Source organism: Pectinophora gossypiella, chromosome 1 (assembly GCF_024362695.1).
Source record: "Pectinophora gossypiella chromosome 1, ilPecGoss1.1, whole genome shotgun sequence".
Taxonomy (NCBI): Eukaryota; Metazoa; Arthropoda; class Insecta; order Lepidoptera; family Gelechiidae; genus Pectinophora; species Pectinophora gossypiella.
In genome coordinates this window covers 14,702,124-14,723,522 of record NC_065404.1, presented here as the reverse complement: position 1 = coordinate 14,723,522, position 21,399 = coordinate 14,702,124, and the positions used below count along the sequence as shown (strand labels likewise).

Sequence of the window (21,399 nt, the reverse complement as noted above, 5' to 3'; positions counted from 1 at the left end):
CCAAAGGCCCCTGATATGGCTCATGTAACGACTAGTAACTTGCGTCAGTAAGTAGTAACCGGGACCAACGGCTTAACGTGCCTTCCGATACCGAATCATCTTACTTTTGAACCATCAGGTGATAAGCCTGTGATTCAGCTCAATGATCGGATTGCATCCATTTGTTTATGAAATGCAGCTCCACCAGACTCAGTTCGAGTTTGTTGTAGATTTAAATGGGTTTCCATGTTTCGATCGATCCTCTGTAAGTTCCGGGATTAAGTGTCCATTCCCCATTTATAAGTCGTATTGATGCAATGTGCTTGAAACTATATGAGTAAATTAGTCACGTAGTAATGGGCTAAAAAAGTAAAAAAGGAGCATGGAGAATGCTACACCGACAAGAGCGTGGCTCTTAAATTAGTTACGTGATGATTAGGTACTGGGCTATTTGACAGTTTTTGGATAGTTATTTAAAAAAAAATACAAACGCTTTTTAATACATGTTAAAATATTTTACTTTTAAATATTTATTTTTCGCACGAAAGCGGTTGGCCAGATGACATTTTGCCAAGTGAAATCACATTTCAATAAACTGTTAAACAGTATAACATGAAACCTGACAGATACTTTTTGTTTATTTTGTGATAATATGTAACGTCTCAAGCTCGAAGCTCAATCATGGCCGCCCGTGTTTTGAGTCTTGTAATACACAGATAAAAAAATCACATTCTTGTTTTGTAAAAATAAAACATTTAAAAATGATCTTCATATAAAAATCTATGGGATAATTTTCCCTTCCTTATTTTCCTTAGATTCCTTCTCCTAGAAGCAAACCAATGCTAACGAGCGTGGGTTACAGTTTTGCCGCAGATGGAACTACTTGTCCAGACAAATGGGGAGCGCTGAGGACTCTCACCCGGTTACATGCAAACAGTAGATGCAAGAGAACCTACCGATGCAATATTTGTTAATAGATATAATATATTATTTATTCACTAAAAAGCGCTCAGAACTTTCTTCAGAGCTTTCTTCAGACATTGATAGATTCAGCAGAATCAGCGGAATTTTAAGCATCAATTCCTTCGACTTTGCCACCTGTATTAATGAGTTCCACGACCCCTTTAAAAGATTCCTCCCTTTACTAAAGGTTCCAATTATCTGAACCGCCTTTGTAAATCTTGTGTTTTATTAAAAAGATAAATACTCAGGTCGATTGCGTCGGTTTAATTTGGTTACCACAGAGATTTGGGTAGAAAAACTAAGAGCACGGCAGTGCGTAAGCCAAGTTTTCGCAGTACCGGTCTAACGCACATCGTGTCCTATTTACACGAACAGTTTCAAGCCACTGACACCCAGTAGCTCAACTACTCTACTATCACAATTGGACATATAGCTGTGAATTTCTACACTAATCATCTCCCTAGCATTATCCCGTTTCTCACAAGCCACGCTTACCTAGCCTGAAAGTATGACAGATCTGGTTTTTTACAGAAGCGACATTCCGACCTTCCAACCCGAAGGGAAACCCAGCCCAATACAAGTTAGGTTACCTACCTTCGAAACGCATGTGGGTTTCCTTATGATGTTTTCTTTCACCGTTGAACACATGACAATCATTTATGATCCTAACATGAATTGGAAAACAAGTTAGAAAATCATTGGTTAAGGCTTATGGAATGGCACACCATTCTAAGCAGCAACTTCAAAAGGAGATTCAAGTGAGCATTTGCACTAATAAGAAAAGGAGATGAAAATTCAAGCAACAAAGAGACTTGATTTAGTATAATATCGACAAAAAGTAACGTGACTTTAAAACCAACTTCATACAATTTGAAATTAGAACAGTAATCAGCATAAATCACATCTGAATAATGTTACATAACCATTACTGCCCTCAGTGTGCTAGATTAACTAACACGTATGGAACCCAAACCTTTGATATTCACTAATTAGGGTCAAAGCCGGCAGTTCCAGTGGCATTTACAACTAATAAATGAATCTTAATTTGGGGTCCCAACTCGAGGTTAACCCTCGAATTGATTACCATACTCTACATTTTTACTTCTTACTTCGGTGGCAGAGCTCTACGTAAACGAGTACCGTATCTGTACGGTCTCGAGTACTAATATATGTTGGATATGGGCCAAAAGAAAACAACTATTTAGTTTTAGGGACGAATATCTTCGTATAATCCTTTTAAATTATTCACAAGGAAGCCACAACGTCTGACACCTAGCACAGAGTAAACAAAAAAAATAGTATGAAATATGAACGTAAGGTGGCGTCTCGATCGTACATTTACTAGTCGATTACAGTATCGATAACATAAATATTTAAATCTATTTTTGTACTTTATTCAAATAAAAGGGGCATGTCACAGGGACTGTAACCTGGAACCTGACAGAAGGGCAGCAGTAACTGTCAGTACTATTCAGAGGCAGAGGACAGGAGTCCTAGTATGGCTTTGTAATAGACTACTCTGGGCGCCATCCCACTCGCGTCAGACAGAGTACTGCGGGGCGGAAGGTAAGAGGGAAACCACTGCCCTATTTTTCCCTAAAAAAGTAGCATGGAGAGTATTATACAGAAATGCTGCACCGACAAGAGCGTGGCTCTTAAATTGATGATGATGATTCAAATATATCCAACAGAGGGTGTTAGTGACATCGTAACGAAAACTTTGAGGGATGATTGAGACCATGATTCTGAGATGATATCAAGTGGAATTTTCCGTCGCAAAAGTATGGAACAGAAAATAACTTAAAAAAAAAAACAAAAAGTTTCATGAATTTTCCGACTGAAAATTCCACTTGATTTTAACTCAGAATCATGGTCTGAATCATCCCCCTCAGTATTCGTTACGGTGTCACTAATTCAGTAATTTAAACTTGTCTATTTAAACATCTTATGCAAAAGATCTCTTAACTATAAGTTAACTGTAAGTATTTTAAAACATACTTAATAATTTTAAGCGAACTTCACTCCCACAAGCAAGAGGAATTGGTTTTGTGAGGTTTTTATTGTACCAATTTTTTTTTTGGGTCCTTATGAAAAATAAACATTGTACTTACTTATACACCTTAAATCGTAATATAATTAGAATGACAACAGGACAGATATTCATATTATAAACATACTCTGATTACATTGGACCCCCCGATACCGACCCCGCCGGCGTGGTCGACGATTTCCCTCATTCAGCGCTTATCGCTATCGACCCACTAGGGTCGATTAATTCTTTCAAATATTTTTCCTCTCAGACGACACCCTGAGCCGAGGTTCGCGGCCAACTGGGCACCCTCAGGCCTGTTGTCTTAAACGTTGTACCGGGTGAGAGCCTTCAGCGCTCCCCATTTGTCCGGCCAAGTAGTTAATGCCATCTGCGGCAAATCTACAATAAGTCACGTCAAAAAAAAAAATACATTGGACCCATTATAAAAAATGTCAAGCGAAGTCAATGAAATGATTGTGTTTTTTATTATGTTTTACACTTATACGTAACATAATACGACGACCAAATTGAAGATGTCCTTAGAAAAGGTTCAGTACGATCTACTCTGAACCGCCGTGCGTGTATGAATCGATTGATGAATGTGGAGGAAGCAAAAGAAGTGTCTCAGGATCGAAGCAAATGGAATTCCATAGTCTCCGCTTACCCCGGTTGGAAATGGGCGTGACTTTGTGTATGTATGTATGTATAATTATAGCGTTCTCAACTTAAGCTTAAGCTCCCTCAACCAAGTCTCTGCCGCATCCGTCACACAATGCAGCTCGGCTATGCCACCTGGGAACCGGTGTAGAGGGTAACGGACATGAAATAATAATTTTAAATAATACAAATACAACATCAGTAACCTTCAAGCAAGACTAAAATGTTTAAGCTGGAATGCGTAAGTAAAATTTATAATAAAGGTATGAATTCCTTTCTTCAATACAAAAGCAGTAGTCTCCTTTCAGGCGATAAAGCGAGTCCTAAAACTACGTCACTGAAACATATTTTTGACCATTTTTTCTTTAACTTCACTTACTGTAGATTTGCTACACTTGCCAACCTTACCCTGTGTGCATAATTAAATCAATGTCTTCTTAATCCACTAAAATTCGTTATATATTTTTTTTTGACGTGACTTATTGTAGATTTGCCGAAGATGGCATCAACCACTTTGCCGGAATTAACTCATCATCATCATCATCATCAGCCCATTAACGTCCCCACTGCTGGGGCACGGGCCTTCCCTATGGATGGATAGGATAGATCGGGCCTTAAACAATCACGCGGAATTAACTACTCGGCCGGAATTAACTACTTGGCCGGAGTTCGTTATATATAAAAAGCTACACTCTACGATAGAATAAGGAATAATACTACGTATAGAACTGCATTTCTCCGCTCCCCACCAGCGTATGAGCTAGGTTTACCTCACCTCCTCTCGGACACAATTTAGCCTACAATCGTCTAGCGTCAGACGTCACACACACAGATGCGCGTGTACGATAACATCAATGTCTGTGTCTGTGTAAAACGAGGTTGTTTGTATGAAGTGTCTGGTGTGTGACTCTACCATAGAACAAAAATATAAAACGGACACTCCCCGCCCCGCACCAATTCGTATCGGTGCCGAGCTAGATTTACCTTACCTCCCCGCTGGCTAACTTACTTTAGTTTAATGGCCGTAATGTGTGAAAATTGTGTGTATGTCTCGCTCACATTTAAGCGTTAGATTGCACTATAGAAGAACGAGTTTTTTGTATAGAGTGTACGGTCTGTGATTGTACGTAAGGTTTGTCTGCTAAACATTCATTGCTCTGTTAGACCTAAGGAATATTGACGCAAGTCGCTTGACTCTCCAGTTCAAAACGTTCGCGAATAACATGACAATCTATTCAAACGTTCAAGGTCACGTGACAATTCGTGAATCCCCGGAACCTGACACCGCGCGGTATATACGCTTTTATTTACTGGAAGAAATAGAAAATGGACACACGTTATGATAGCGAATATTTAAATCGCCTTTTGCTAGCAAAGGAACAACGACCGAACAAAATGGGCCCGAAAATTCAGCATACCAAGTGAAACTCAATAAATTCTTCCAAACAACTTGCAAAGAATCTGCCACATTGTCTTTTTGAGGAACTTGAACTCATTTTAGAAAGACATTACTTCTAAGTGTGTGATAAAAGAGAACCGGCTAATTCCTGTGACTTACAAGTACAAGAATTTTGGGGTTAATTTTAGGAAATTGCTATAGAATTTAAAGGGTGATGTTCCGTAGAAATTACTTTAGAATTTCTATTAGCTTTCTGTCAAATTAGTTTCCTTTTTGAATACATAGAACAAAAAAAAACATAGAATAGAACATCATCGTTTCCAAACAACAACTTTGACGTTTGATATAAAAGTACTAGTTGACGATTTGTAAGTATCACTACCTATTGGCTTCCGTGGTCCAGTGGTTGAGCCAATGGAGGTCCCGGGTTCGAATACGGCGGCGAATAAAAAACTTCGTGATACGTGGTTTGGTAGGAACATTACAGGCTGATCACCCGGTTATCCGATAATAAGATGATCTGTGCTTTGGAGGGCATGTCAAGCAGTCGAGTCCAGCTACTGTTTACGTAAGAATGCAGTCGTTAGACGGGCTATGATAGGGGCCTTTCGCGTGTAATAACCCTAAAACCAGGGTTGTAAGGTCCGTCACTGACCTCACAACTCGCGAGAGAAGAAGACCGAATACTAGTTATCCCAGAAAGGCTTTTCACATTTATAACAACAATAATCTTAGTTTTCCATGGACCCATGGACTTACATTGACCAAATTGGAGATGTCCTTAGAAAAGGTTTAATACGATCTACTCTGAGCCGGCGTGCGTGTATGAAGCGATTGATGAATGTGGAGGAAGCAAGAGAAGTGTGTCAGGATCGAAGCAAATGGAATTCTATAGTCTCTGCTTACCCCGGTGGGAAATAGGCGTGAGTTTATGTAGTTCTTATCTTAGTTTTAAGTGCAATTTTCACCAACACAGTTGGCTCGACCATTATAGACGGCGATACGGCTCATCACGTATCACGTTGGTCTAACAGAAAGCTCGGTGACGTGTGGGTACTTAGTTCTTCTTGCGATGGATGTACTTCTGTTATAAGCTTTCAATAACACTAAGCTGTCAGAACTTCGCTTAATGGACTCCAAAATAAACTAGCAAGGTAAATCAATGCAAATGATGTCAACAATCAGACATTCAGTAGAAAATCAAACAAAACCTTAGAAAATTCTGTGATTTTGAAGTCTCTATACAATTTAATGCAGTGCAGGGAGGGTTCAAGCGTGAAAAACTTGTTATTTAAGTGGTTCCGTAGCCTAAATTCTTAATGATAAAGAACTGTAGGTAATGGAATAGCTACAAGATAAACATTCATTGAAATAGTACTAAGTATTTAAATGCCTAGAAATATTTTGGATTTGTCAGAAAATAAATTTAACGGTCATTATAAAGCTTACTTCATAAAAAAAAACTTATTGTAAGATTAATGATGTCTGGTATTTAATGTGTTCCTTTAGTTATTAAATGACTTGTAATTTATTATGCAAACAAAGTAGGGACAAAATTTTGTAGTCAACTTTCTGGGCACATTTTACACAATTAAAAATTTACTCGCGAATGAAGGTTTTCTTTTAATAATCATCTTTAATGAGTACAACAGTCCCGTTTTGTACGAGGTCAGCTTATCTACCCTGATGATTTGACAGGTCCGATTTTCTTACAGATGCGACTGCCTGTCTGACCTTCCAACTCGCGAAGGGAAAGCCAGCCCAATAAGTACAGTCATGAGCAATATCATGTACTCACTTTAGAACCCTGCCGCACTATCATATTGGACATTTAATGAGACTTACGGTTTAATTTGTCAAAAAAAGTTAATGTGACATGGTTTCAAAGAGTATACATATTAGTACTCGTGACCGTACAGGTTAGATTTTGTAACCTTTAGCGTTTCGGAGGTATCGTATTTCTCGGGAATTTTGTTCACGATGTTTTCGTATAAATCATTAGTCACTTAAGATAATAATATTTTGGTATCACTCATTTATCCAGCGGAACCCTAACATTCTTTCTAACGAGCTGAACCGCTCCGACAATCATATTGAACCTCTCCACTGCCATTTCACTCAGGAATTCCAAATCCAAATTACATTTGCATGAAATGTTTTACCACTCGACGTCTGCAAGTGTAATAGTGAAAATGACATGAAAATTCAATGGATTTCGTTCGGATTCGAACGTAATTCTGACGAATTCTGACGTAAGACTGTAACTATTTCTTAAAATTTAGTTCGGATTTCTTGGCGTCATTTTTGGGTGTTTTTAAAGCATTTGTTTCAATTCATTTTTTAACCTACGAATAAATCCGGTGGTTATCTAGAATTGAATGCCTAATGTATTCTATATGTGTGTTCTTAAATAGAGAGAGAGAGAATGTATTCTATAACCTTGGATAGGGTTGAGGTCAGAATGAGCGACTTTCCAGGCTCATCGTCATTAATATAAGAGTCACGCTCTTGTCGATGTAGCATTCTCCATGCTACTTTTTAGGGGAAAATAAAGCAGTGGTTTCCTTCTTGCCTTCTGTCCTAAGGTAAGTAGTAAGCAACTGTAAAATTTATTCGTAGCGTATAACAAAAAAAATGCCTAGATGAGAATTGAACTGGCGTCGGCTTAATGACGATACATTAGATCCAAAGACACCTGGCTTGACAAGAGCTGCGGTTTCAAGTCCCGTCAGAGTCATATTTTTTTTTTCGATTAAAATTTTCTTTTTGTGAGAATTGACCGTTACTAAATTCATTATTCTATGCTAATACTTCATTTTAAAATTATGTACTTATTTAACAATGATGTATGCCCGTTTTTATCAACAATCTCTTATAAGGGCTTACTTAGCAGACTTTAAGAAGTCCATAATTAGAAAATGGTTTTTACCAATGTTTATTAAGGTGTCACCTATGTCCATGAGAAAACACTTTTTATCCGAGTGCGACAAAGCAAAAAAGAGGATTCTTCTTCTATCGTGTGGGATGTGAGATGGATTACCAACCTCATCAACCCTGGTGTTCAATAGCGGTTCAATAGAAACCCTGACACCAGGGTTGATGAGGTTGGTGATCCACCTCACAACCCACATGATGGAAGAGAGGAGGGTGTTCTTCTATCGTTTGGGTTAGAATTAATCGAGCGTTATAATTAAGTACTATTTTGTAGATTTTTTTTAAATTAACTACTTGGCCGGACAAATGGGGAGCGCTGAGAGTTCTCACCCGGTACTTGCATTGAACGTTAGCAATACAAATAGGTAAAGAGAAACGAGATTCATTTTCCCATATGCTCCCTGCGGGGTAGCCATTATCACCCTTATGGGACTCCACGCTGATCGCACAGCGGGCTTTTAGCATTTTAGACAACTTGCATAATATATTATTTAGCTACATATAGGTATATGTATAATGAATTGACTACTTAACAGCTTTCGGATTAGTATTTTAAAAATTATAAAGGCTTATTTTATTCCTGTTATAACAAAAAAACTGTCAAACAGTCAAACTTAAAACCTGACAGATAGTTTTTGTTTATTGCGATACCTATGTGACGTCTCACGAAGCTCAATCATGGCCGCCCGTTTTTCGGGTAATACACAGATAAAAAATCGAATTCTTATTTTGTAAAAATAAAATGTTTAAAAAAGATTTTAATTAAAGTACCTTATCCGACATTATTTCAGATTTTATTGTTACTACTGTCTAGAGGAGCTCGGTGGCGCAGCGGTAAACACGCGCTCGGTCTGCTATTGTTGAGGTTAAGCAACTTTAGCAAAGGCCGGTCATAGGATGGGTGACCACAAAAAAAAGTTTTCATCTCGAGCTCCTCTGTGCTTCGGAACGTTAAGCCGTTGGTCCCGGCTGCATTAGCAGTCGTTAATAACCATCAATCCGCACTGGGCCCGCGTGGTGGTTTAAGGCCCGATCTCTCCCTATCCATCCATAGGGAAGGCCCGTGCCCCAGCAGTAGGGACGTTAATGGGATGATGATAACTGTCAAGTAGCCAATTGTAGTTTTATACATACATATAAAATCTCTCACACCATTTATAATTTACTTGTGAGAAACTCGACTGATACGTCACTATGCTTGTGAACGCCACAACACTGGCTTCTGAACTTTGATTTGACAGATATAAACTCCATCACGCATGGAAGCTATTGTACAACATTACCGAGGTATACCTATTGAAACATAATCAAATAATCACTATTGTACTGAACTAGACGTTCTGTTTAATAGTAAATACCTATTTATATCAGCGCTGACTTCCGATAGATAGTGTTGTAACCAGGTGCCCTGGCTAGTCGCATTTTGAACTAAAAGAACATAACATAAACAGCCTATATACGTCCCACTGCTGGGCACAGGCCTCCCCTCAATCAACCGGAGGGGGTACGAAGCATACTCCACCACGCTGCTCCAATGCGGGTTGGTGGAGGTGTTTTACGGCTGATAGCCGGGACCTTACTTTTACTAAAAGACTCCAGTTAAATTCTCAGGTTTTGATTGTTTCGTTGCCTAGTCGAAAGCATTGAAATAAATCAAGGTGCCTACACAGAATGTAATATTTATTTACTCCCAAAACTTATAAAACACGGTGTCTCGAACGTTAAAGCCTAGTGATTAGTTAATTTCAGTCCAAAATTTTAAAGTAGGTATATACTAACAGAAGTAACTAATGTAAATTTTCATTGGCGCCAAAAATAAATACAATAAAGTAGGTATTTCATTGAATATTCAATGATTAACGTTTGTATTACGCGCTCCAATCTTGCATAGTGGCGCCATCTATACATCATAATTTACTACATTCAGACCGGGAACACAGTTTTTATACGTACCCGTACTCATCTAACGGATTTTAAACGAACTATTTAAAATCCTGTCTACTGAGCACGTAGTGGCGCCATCTTAACATTTACAATAGTACGACGACGTTCGTTGGCAACGTTTACTTAGAAATAGCTTGAGCACAGGTTTGTAGTAGTAAAAGTATTTTACTCATAGATGGCGCTAGTATGCAGTAAACAAGATTATTCTATAGATCAGATATCTTTGGCATTCTTGGCAAATCAATGCTTTATTTATCATTAATTTAATTCGAAAAGTATTTTATGTAAATAAATTAATTACTACAAATACCTGTATCTCATCGTCGCTCTGCCCACTCGCCACCCAGAAATCAGCAATATTCTCCGGGAAGTCACTCTCGTTGGTTGGGTCAGGACTTAGGCACGGTTTTCTCGTTTCAAAAACAAGTACCATGCCTCCGTCTTCCTCTTCAGGCCTCCAAGCCCCACACATAGTACCCACAGTACGTTTCACTAAAGAGTTTCCACTCTCATCAGAGAGTTTTAATTTTTTAGCCGGTTGTAAATCTAAGACCTCAGGTTTGGTTTTCACCCCTTGGCCTTCCATTTTAACAAGTTTTAAAAAGGCAAACCTGTTTGCAATGCGTTCGAAATTCGAAGCGGTCGGAAATTTAAACAGAGATTTTATGAATTTTAGCATTTAATTTTTAGTAGCTAAGAGATATTGATGTCAATTTTTTTAAGACTTAAGGTTACTAAAACAATAATAATTCAAAATTTAAAATTACACTAATAGAATAATAAGAAGATTAGTCAAAAATTAAACAAAACTATAATGTAAACACACAACACACAAAATGGATAAGAATTTACTAAAACTACACGCGGCACTCTACAAAGTTTGTTTTCATGAATGTATTATGAATTATAACACGAAGACACAATGTTTAACACATTAAAACTGATTTCAATGATGAAAAATAAACAAAAGACCGACACTTTTAGGTTAAAATATACGCGCTTTCACGAGGAAGCACACACTGATAGGTACCGAACCGCCAAAAACAGCTGTTCGATCTGTCATAAAGCGACAAATTACGTTTATGAAGCATGTTATACGCTACATAAAAAGAATATTTCAGAATATTTCAGAAGTGGGTTATAGTATTTTATGCAACAGTTGTATAAGAAGGGTCAAAAAATGCGAGTGGCGTGAGTTGCGATGTGAGCCTTGGCGAACATCGCAATAAGTAAGAGACGCCACGAGCATTTTTTGACCTAGTTATACAACGTTGCATACAATACTTTTTCTACGACGACGTAATTTTAAATGAAACAAAAATTATACAAAGAAAAATTTTATTTATAAAAATTATTTTCCAACGCGCGGGAAAATGGCGGCAAATGTATACTTTTTTTTTTATAGTATATCTATGGCACCAAACAAAGTAAAGTTGCCAGTTTCCAGGTCAAAAAAAAAAACAACAACAATGCTTTTTTGGCGACATTATAGTACAGTTACACTTTGTAAACAATGCTTTTATAGGCCATAGAGCGTACACTTTTTCAAAGAGTTTAATTATGTATGTACTTATATTAGACTTTTTGGTTATTTAAATGCCAGATTAAAGTAGAGGAGTAGAAAAAATTATATTATAATATTATTAGTTTATAAGATAATACTGTAATAAAGTTAATAATGTATTAGTTAATTATTTAAGGGACTTTTTGGCGGGAACGGGAACTGTACGGTTGCTTTCTTCATTGAACAATCTAAATACCTAATTAAAAGAGGTGGTACGTGGTTAATGATCGCATTAAGTTAGTCAAAAAACATTCGCAATAGTTATTCTATATATCGGAATATTCAATAAACAAACTGTACCTATCTATTTTCGAATCGTGCCAACAAGCCGCTATAAAACTCGAAAGATAACTTTTGAGTTAATTCGCTTGGGGTTCGGAGTAGGAGTCTGCTCCGAGGGTGGGGCTTAGGTTTCATCATTCATCGTCATCACCTTTCATCATTTCATTAATCATCATCAAGAAACAAAAATATATAAGACATGGCTGTATGGGCATAGTTCCCTTTGCTTTGCCCTTCGGGGAACACCAAAACAAAAAAGGCTTTTCGGCGGGAAACGGGAACGGGACAGTTGCTTTCTTCATTGAGTAATCTAAATAATTAATACGAAGTGGTGTTTTGTGGTTAATGATCGCATTAAGTTAGTCGGAAGACATTCGCGAGTGTTATTATATTGGAGTATTCAATAAACAAAGTGTATCTGCCTATTTTCGCTTCGTGCCGGGAAGCCGCTTCATAACTCAAAAGTTTATGCGGACTTTTGAGTTAATTCGTTTGGGGTTCGGAGTAGGAGTCTACTCCGAGGGTGGGGGCTTAGGTTTCATCATCATCACCTTTCATCATTTCATTAATCATCAAGAAAAAAAATACGTAAGACATGGCTGTATGGGCATAGTTCCCTTTGCTTTGCCCTTCGGGGAACACCAAAACAAAAAAACACCTAAATTTTCAAATATAATTCACTGTTAGGTACCAAGTTAAGTCCTAACCAAAATGAATATTTAATAGGTGCTTATTTCTATTCAACTTTCACCGCATCCAAATGATACCAAAACACAATCAACGAAATTAAAAGGTTTCTGTTAACAAAAATATTCACTGTTTTCGCAGCAGAAGAAGAATCGTCGTCTCAAAATATATTTACAGTATCGTAGGTTCGTAAAACAACTGAATCTGACTCATCAGTTTTTGCTGTGCCAGAAGATAAAAAAAAACATAATTATCGCAACGGACTGTCTGTGGTACACGTTAAGAACTAAATTTGCGTATCGAGTGCCTAGGTCTAGGTAGGTATAATCTAAATATATAAAAGGAGAAACTGACTGACATATCAACGCACAGCCTAAACGGCTAAACGTAGGCACTTGAAATTTGGACGGGACGTAGCTTAGGCACCGTAGAGGTGCACTAAGAAAGGAATTCCCGAAATTCCCACGGGAATGGGAATTAGCGGGAAAATCCTTTTGTATGAAAAATATCTCTCTTTTATAACACGCCACGCGGACGAAGTCGCGGGCAAAAGCTAGTAATAATTATTATTATAACACTTTATTGCGCAAAAGGAATAAAAGCCACACCCGACACTCCATACGAAAATGACAATACATTTTTACTGTGTGCCGTCTGACGCGTTAGTGCTGGCGAGACAGACAGTCCGCGGTCTCCCCCTTACTCCTTAGCGGCTTACGGTCATTTAAGACTAAAATAAGACCCAGAGGGGTGATGATGGCGGCCGACACGAATTAGTGCGGGGCGGAGAGTTGCCGTTCTATACCTAGGAATTTATTCTATAACATGTGTCATATTTTTACGTCATGCAACACTGACAGGCTCTCTGCTTTCGTCAATTGCACTCGACGTGGCTAGTGATGGGCAGGGAAAGAAAAAATTGGGTGGGAAAGAAAAAATATCGGGAAAATATGGGAAAATAAAATAAACACCCGAAAAATTCCCGAATCATGGGAAAATATTTTTTATTTAATTATTTTTAATCTTATTATTATTTGTATGTCGTTTCCATGTCTCGGGTCGGGTCTGTCATGGAGTCCCGGACTTTTGGAAGGCGTGCGTGGGGCCGAAGCCAACACGTAGAGGCCCCTTAAGACAATTTACTGTAAATGTGTTGTGACACCAACCGGCGATTATCCCTGTATGCACTATGGGAGTGCACCCAAAGACAATCCCTGGTTCGTGTAGGACTATTGCAGATTTTGGGAACAAAAGGAACTGGGCTATTGGGTTGGGGGTTAGTGAACCTATATACTGGGGCTATGGGGGACTATGGCGCCTGCTCGACCAATGTTAATAACAGAGATACATTGGGTAGGCGGTGACTCGTCACTCACTGGTTGGGCCACCTATCTAGCTGACGCCGACGCGACTGGACGGCAAGGCAGCAACATGGTTGTGAGCATCTCAGCGTGTCAAGAGGTGTACACCGCTTTCTGCGAGGCGGTTCACCCGCCTTACCAACTCGCGACTTATGCATCTTTCACTTCCACCCTGCGAGCGTATAGCTCTAACGCCCCACTCTGGCTGGCCAATGAAGGCAAGCCAGAGGTGAGAGTCCTGCGGCCCCCGCTAAGGTCCATTCCGGCCAGCCAGTACTGTCACCATCTTTGTTGTTCTTCTTTGGACTCTCTCTAGTAGTGCAATGTCCTTCCGATAGTAAAGTCTCCATATTTGAAACCCATGTTCTAACAGCGGTCTGACGTAAGTAAGTTTTGTAAAGCCTAAGAAACAATTCCGTATCTATATGATAAAAAGCTTTTCTATTTATGTATAAGAGGGAGTTATCCTTCTTAGTGATTCCAATAATGTGTTCGTCCCACTTTAGATTATGTGTTATCGTTATGCCAAGGTCCTTTTGTTTTTTAACACACTCGAGAGGTTTTGAGTCAATGGTGTAACTCAACGTGGGGTGGTTACTGCCAACATGCAACACAGTGCATTTGTCTACGTTTAATGTGATTAGCCAATCTCGGGTCCAAGCAATTACTCTATCAAGATCATCTTGGATTATATTATGGCTAATAAGTGGATTCCCCGTTATTTTCGTGTCATCTGCAAAGAGTGATATATCAGACATGATACCATGTTTAAGATCTGTAAGGTAGATACTGAATAAAATAGGTCCTAACACCGATCCCTGCGGCACACCGCTGAGGACTTTTCTGGGAACAGAGTATGATTCTCCGATGCGCACAGAGAATGTGCGATTTGACAGGAAGTCTTCAATACACTTCACGACATTGCCTCTGATTCCAAAGGGCTCTAATTTAGCAATCAATGGTGTGACAGGAACTCGATCAAAAGCTTTTTCATAGTCCAAGTAAATAATATCTGTAGGTATTCGTGCCTCCCAATTTCTTGCACAAAACCATGTTGCTCCTCGATGATGACATTCTCTCGTGCCAAAAGCATCCTATATATCCTATAATATGTAGATATCTTTGCATGGAATTATTAAAATCGAAAATTCCATTCAAAATATATTACAAAGGAGATCATCTGCTTTCCATACTTTGGCCGGCCCAAATTTGAAAGTGCCGGTCAGAGAAAAAAAATGTGTCAAACCTTTCGAGTAGATTGTTCTGAACATTTTTTACTATGACACCAGACGTGTATGACCATTAGTTTGGCTTTAATTGGATTTTAAAAATCTCGACTTTTCATACATTTTGTAAAAAATAATATTATGTCCGTTGGGAAAAAGAGGTATACAGGCGTATTACAAAGGACCGTTAGAACATTTATTAGTATGGCGCCAAACTTCTATGACCATTATTTGGACTTTCAGTTTTGGTTAATATGTTAAAATGCCGGCCATCGAAAAAAATACGTCGAATCTGTCTAATAGTTGCTTCTCAATATTTTTTAATAACACCAAACATCTATGACCATTATTTTGACTTTTATTGGAATTTACGTTTTAGTTTAAATATGAAAAATGCCGACCAGCAAAAATATCATGTTGAGAGTATCGAGTAGATGTCTGTTAACATTTTTTTCTATAGCGCCAAACTTGTATGACCATTAGTTTGGCTTTTAGTGTATTTTAAAAATCTTGATTTCTTATTTATTTTGTATGAAAATAAAGTGCTTTGGGTAAAAAATGCGGTACGGCGGATTACAAAGGACCTTTAGAACATTTAATATTCTGGCGCAAAACATTTTTGACCGTTATCTTGACTTTTTATTCGTCTCTCTTTCCGTTTTGGTTCAAATGGGAAAATGTCAGCCAGCGAAACAAAATAAGTCAAATCTTTTGGTAAACGACTTGAACGACGTATTTTTACTATACTACCAAATGTCGACTTTGGCTTTTATTGGACTTTTTAAAAAAACTTTTTTTTATACATTTTAACAATGACAACAAGCAGAGCTTTCCCAATGACTAGTTATTAGTCAGATAAATACTTTGTGTTTTTGTTTTGTGTGTTGTTAGGTGAACTTCTATATTAATACTATCTGATTTTAGATATGACGTTGGCTGTTGTTTTTGCATTCGACTCAACGTTACGGCCTAAGTTTAGGTTGAATTATGGTATTGATTCACCTTGACCGTAAATGATTACCACCCTCCAAAGATAAGCTTGCCATCTAGTGACGAAACTCGTATTTTGGCATGACGTCTGAAGTATCTGTTAGGGAAAACAGGAGTCGGGTAGTTGTACTTTGCAAGTATGCCTATCACAATGTCCTGGTGCTACTCGGCCGATAACATAGTAGGTACCTCTATCACCCCACTGTTTATTCCTTGTATACACTTTTCTTTTAAAAAAGTAGTTTCTTAAGCGTGTATCACCATCAGGTAAGGTAGTGGTCAAACGCAAACCTATTTTTCAAAAGACGACCACCATATTACGCCTTTAGCAAGATAGTTCCATTATCACTAGATAAAACTTTTTTTTTGATTTTTGGAAAATCGAATTAAGTTCATAATATTGGTCATAGTCGTTTAATGCCATAGTAATAAACATTCTGACGATCCTTTAAATAACGCGCCTGTTATATTTTATTTTTATACAAAATGAATCAAAAATCAAGTTTTTTTTAAATCCAACAAAAGCCAAACAATTAATGGTCAAAATACATGTTTTTGTCATAGTGAATAATGTTTACAGGTATCTTCTCGATAGCTTTGACATGTGTTTTTTGCTGACCGGCACTTTTCACACAGAAACTATAACGTAAAGTCCAACAAAAGTCAAAATAATGGTCAATGACGTTTGGTGCCCTAATAATAAATGGTCAAATGGATAAGTTCTAACGGGATATACAAATATTGTTTCATGGCCGGCACTTCACATTTTCACCAAAAATGTATGAAAATTCAGTTTTTTTTATTAATTATTGACCCTACAGCTTTGGTGCCATAGTAATAAATGCTCAGACGGATAAGTTCTAAGTATAATATCATTATTGTTACTTGGCCGGCACTTTACATTTTCACCAAAAATGTATGAAAAATACAGTTTTTTAAAATCGAATATAACCGAAGATATTGACCCTACAGCTTTGGTGCCATAGTAATAAATGCTCATATGGATAAGATCTAACGGAATATAGCAAAATTATTTTTTGGCCGGCACTTTAACTTCTGGGCCGAAATCCGATGATCTCCTTTAAGTTTTTTAAGAGTTCATACGACACTACGACAGAAGATAAATTGGGCATAAGTAGGCATACATTATATTTAAATGGTCTTTGTTGGAAATCCTTACTTTTAATACAAATATATGCGATAAAAAATATTTTCCCTTGAAATGGGAATTTTTCGGGTTTTTTCCCTCAGAATTGGGAAAATTCCCAAAACGCGGGAATTTTCCGGGTAAGAACCCAACACTAGACGTGGCACATTAATTTTCTGTTGATATTACAATCGAAATAAATCCATGTAATCATGTGAAGTAACGTTTCTATTCAAACGCTCCCTCCCTGCGGCTTCGCCGCCCTAGACAATTACAACAAAATGAGTAGATACAGCACAAATAATATAAAAAACAAATGGTACAAAAGGTGGCCTTATTAAATGCTGTTTCCGGCCAAGTAGAAGCCATATGCGGAAAATATACAATAAGTCACGCCAAAAAAATATTATATTATAAAGAAAACTGATCTCTCTTCTTAGCTCTGACACTGGTGTTATATCTTGGCGGTTAAACAAGTTAACCCGTAATATACCTATTTACATGAAAAGGGGTGAAGAAAAATGGTGCCTCCTGTGTCAACAGCAATTTGAATTGAAAAGCTTGGGGCTATTTATGGGCAAATTTTGCTTTGAAATTGGTTTCTCGTTTTAAATTACGTGTTTAAATGTTTAGGCAAAGGTAAATTCTCCAAACCTAGCGGATAGTACATATCTACCCATTGTTATTTTCTGAACAATCAAGATCAGGTCTACGTCGTAGCCAGATAGGCTTTAAAATTGATCACTTTATGTAACTGTTTGTTACTCAAAAAAATAAAATAATAACGTCGTACGAAATATGAGTACATGGATAGGCTCTATATAAAAATGCAGTAAGGTAAATAAACTAAAGCAGTCAGATGAGGAATCGGGTCCGGGCGTTTTCAGCCATAAATCAGCCGCAGAAATCTCACTTCCGTGGGATACTCCGCAGATGGTATGACGAGGCGTGGCAGCTTCCCAACTTGTTACCTACTTCGTTCTGATGCGAAATTATTTCTCTATCGATTGGGGGTAGTTTCAAAAAGTAAAAGGTTTCGTTTTGAGGGCTAGATTTGCACCCGATTTTTATTTCAGATTACTTATATATTACAACAAAGTATATGGGTCTTTGGGTATATTACGATTTACTTTGTAGACGTTTAAACAAAAAAATAGTACTTTTTTATTACGGTACTGACGCGTAAGCTACGTAACTAGCAATCTGACAGGCATTCTTTCCTCGTTCAAGTTTCATGAAACCCTGCTCGCCCCATTTTTTGCCATAGGAGTTCTTGATTATCCAATAATCGACGCCATTTTCTAAAAAAAAAGATAGTAACAAATTTCTACTAGAAATAAGCTGAACCGTTTGTCTGTCTTGTGTTAGTCTAATTGTTTTTAAGTATATTATGTTCTGTGTAACAGTTAAATAAATAAATAATAAAAAGAATTGATTCATATTTTTTTCTAAATGTGTAACACTTTGGACGCGGTGTCGTACGAATTCGTCTCGTGCGAACACGTAAGGCTACTGGCGTGCTAGCTGTTGTTAGATTTTCCAGCATAAGTTGGTCTCACCGGAAAATCCATGCATTCATTCAAATCTTAAGAGCCAATTTCTTGTTTGTGGCGCTCTTTTCAGATTTGCTGATGATAGCAAGTTTCTTGACCTCCTTACATAAAGAAACTTCAGTCTTTTCTTTTATTTGAATAAGTATTAAGTATTGACTTTCCCCTGCACCTTTTCCCTTCTATCTGGGATCGGCAGGTCATTAACAATCGAAGTCACATATTTAAAGAAGAATTTATGAAATCTCACCAACTCCATAGCCAACAATGGCAACAGCATGATCCGCTCGATTATTTTTGCTGCAGCTGAGGCTGTTAGCAGTTGCTACTCCTTTTTTATACGCCTTAAAACCCCCACCAGATGAATATACAGCTGTAGGACATAAAAAAGTACAACAACTTGTATTACAGGTCTACGGTGCTGGATTAATTAATTATCAAACAAGCAATTGCTTGAGGCATCCCGTCCCGAGTGTTCTATCTAAGTTATGAATCGAATCCAGGACCTCCGGTTTGCGAACTCTAAGCTGCCACCTTGGCCCAGTGGCCATCCAAACCCCTTAAATATTCCGACATTGGTCATACAAACGTCTTATACTAGTAGGTAAATAAAGAAGTAATTACCAACGGAAATAGGTCCAAAACTTTGAACCAATTTTTTCATTTCCTCTTCATTGTTGTTTTTGGAAGATTTTCCTGGTAGGACCTTAGTAACCACTTTATCTTTACTGAAGGCACATTTGCCTTGCTGACCTGTGTAAGGATAGTCAGCAGATGACATGTAACCACCAACACGGGCTGCTTCACTGTGAAGAAGAAGGTAAACTGAGATATCGTTTGTAGGTACATGTAACATCTTTGCTGGAGTAGGATTTGAGAATGAGGATTTCCTCATGCTCAAACTGTAACAACCAGAATTTTTATGGAGTACGTGGCTGATCTTAGGTATAGAATATGTCAGGCCTAAAAACATAGCCCGCAGCCATACCACATAATATATCCTATGACTCAGAGCTGGGCACATGATTCTTCTCGATCAACCGAAGTGACTATAGAGAATACTCCAACAAGCTGTTCCAGTGCGAGTTGGTAGAAGTGTTTTGGGCAACTAGCCCGAGACCAACAAAGATGATCAACGAAAAAAAAGAAGAGTCTTACTTTTTTGGACAACCAGGTGTTTCAAACCTGCAATGTCCTTACTAAATAAGGTTACCGTTTCACGAAGTGATTTTGACAATGTCTTAAATAAAAAATATTTTAATATTGCGGATATCTGTCTGTATGTAATGCGTTTTAATATTTACTTGAAAGCTAAATGAGGCCAGCTGCCAGTTTTGCAGCCACCACCATCGGCAAAACAATCAACCATCTGTTGATCGGAGAGCGAGCGAAGTTTATTATGTTTCATCGCATACTGTGATTCGATTACAGCTGTAATCAAAGTAAGGTTAATTGTATAACTAAAAACATCATAATTCCATCTTATAATTTCAAATCAAAAGTGGATGTGCTGATTATCTGTGACTCTGCGTAATAATATTATAGGGATGCGGACAATATCGGAGACGTCTAGTAAGAGATAAACGGAATTGATATCAAATCTGATCAAAATTATAGTAACATATTGTAATGTAGCAATGAGATCAAATATACGATACCACTGGTGACCTTCGACTAGTAGTGATCTCTATATAGTGTTTAGGATCTCCAAAGAGCCAATCAGAGCGTTTCCCTTACCTGGCCAACGCGAAAAATTAAACATTTGTTTGCATTGTCGATGATCTTTAAGTGTGAAATATGTATGAGAGAGGTTCGATGTAAGAGTTTTGTTATTCTTACCCACAGCACTAAATGCCCAACAAGATGAACAGCTTCCTTGATTCTTAATATCCCCAACCACACCTTTCTGTCGCCAATCCCAAGCACTAGGAACATCGAGATCTGAATCCAATTCCAACGCTTCAGTATCATTAACATCTGACCAAGGTTTGAATCCAGTATGTCTATTTAGAAATTCTTCGTCTGTCAAATCAGCGAACTCTGTTATACCAAAAACAGCCTCGTGTTCTTCGTTTCTTTTGTTTATGTCATGCAAATTATCTTTGAACACTTCAAGACGTGCTGCATACTCTTCTTTATCATAATACTTGTCAAATTTCTCAATGAAGTCTTTGAATAATTCTTCTGCTTCTTCCAAGTTGAAATACACCTTTTCTGGACCCATGTCCGGTATGCGCGCGTTAACTTGATATAAAAACATAAGAAAACCAAGTTTTATAAAAAGCATTATTTATGTTTATTTTTGTTTTAATTTGGAGGAAAACAAAATAAATTATAGTAACGTTTTAGTAAAATCGATTCAATGAAATTTACCATTTATGCAAATACTTATATAGTACGGTACAAACAACATTATGCTACTTTATAAAAATACCGCAAATTGTTGTTAAAATAAGTTTATGTGAGGCATTTGTTGAACTATATTAGATTAGAAATATTTGAAAATAAATACTACACATACACGGTGATACACGTCTATTAAATAGGTAATTAATGAAACGCGTGTTAGAATTATCTTTAAGTAGGTATGTGTTTAAAAAGTTGCGCAAGCATGGCCCTATATTACGTAAATTCATTATCACTAATTGTAGGTTTAGTGCTACTTTTTAGGGAAAAATAGGGCA

At 37.6% G+C, this 21,399-nt stretch overlaps 2 protein-coding genes across 2 annotated transcripts in view; both read right to left on the bottom strand.

Annotated features, from left to right (window-relative positions):
- The window catches only part of LOC126370237 (uncharacterized), a 565,986-nt gene extending 554,943 nt beyond the window's left edge, over positions 1-11,043 (bottom strand). Inside the window, exon 1 of the mRNA XM_050015052.1 lies at positions 10,219-11,043. Coding sequence (XP_049871009.1) covers positions 10,219-10,587 — 369 coding nt within the window. The 5' untranslated portion in view covers positions 10,588-11,043. The remainder of the gene's footprint in view (positions 1-10,218) is intronic.
- A 7,156-nt stretch (positions 11,044-18,199) lies between these two features.
- LOC126370667 (uncharacterized) lies at positions 18,200-21,072 on the bottom strand. Its single transcript, XM_050015651.1, has 5 exons — positions 20,555-21,072; positions 20,020-20,146; positions 19,340-19,521; positions 18,966-19,088; positions 18,200-18,466 (listed from the first exon to the last, which is right to left on the bottom strand). Exons 1-5 carry the CDS (start codon positions 21,000-21,002, stop codon positions 18,333-18,335), a joined length of 1,014 nt encoding a protein of 337 aa, XP_049871608.1. The 5' UTR covers positions 21,003-21,072; the 3' UTR covers positions 18,200-18,332.
- Between the last annotated feature and the right edge of the window lie 327 nt (positions 21,073-21,399).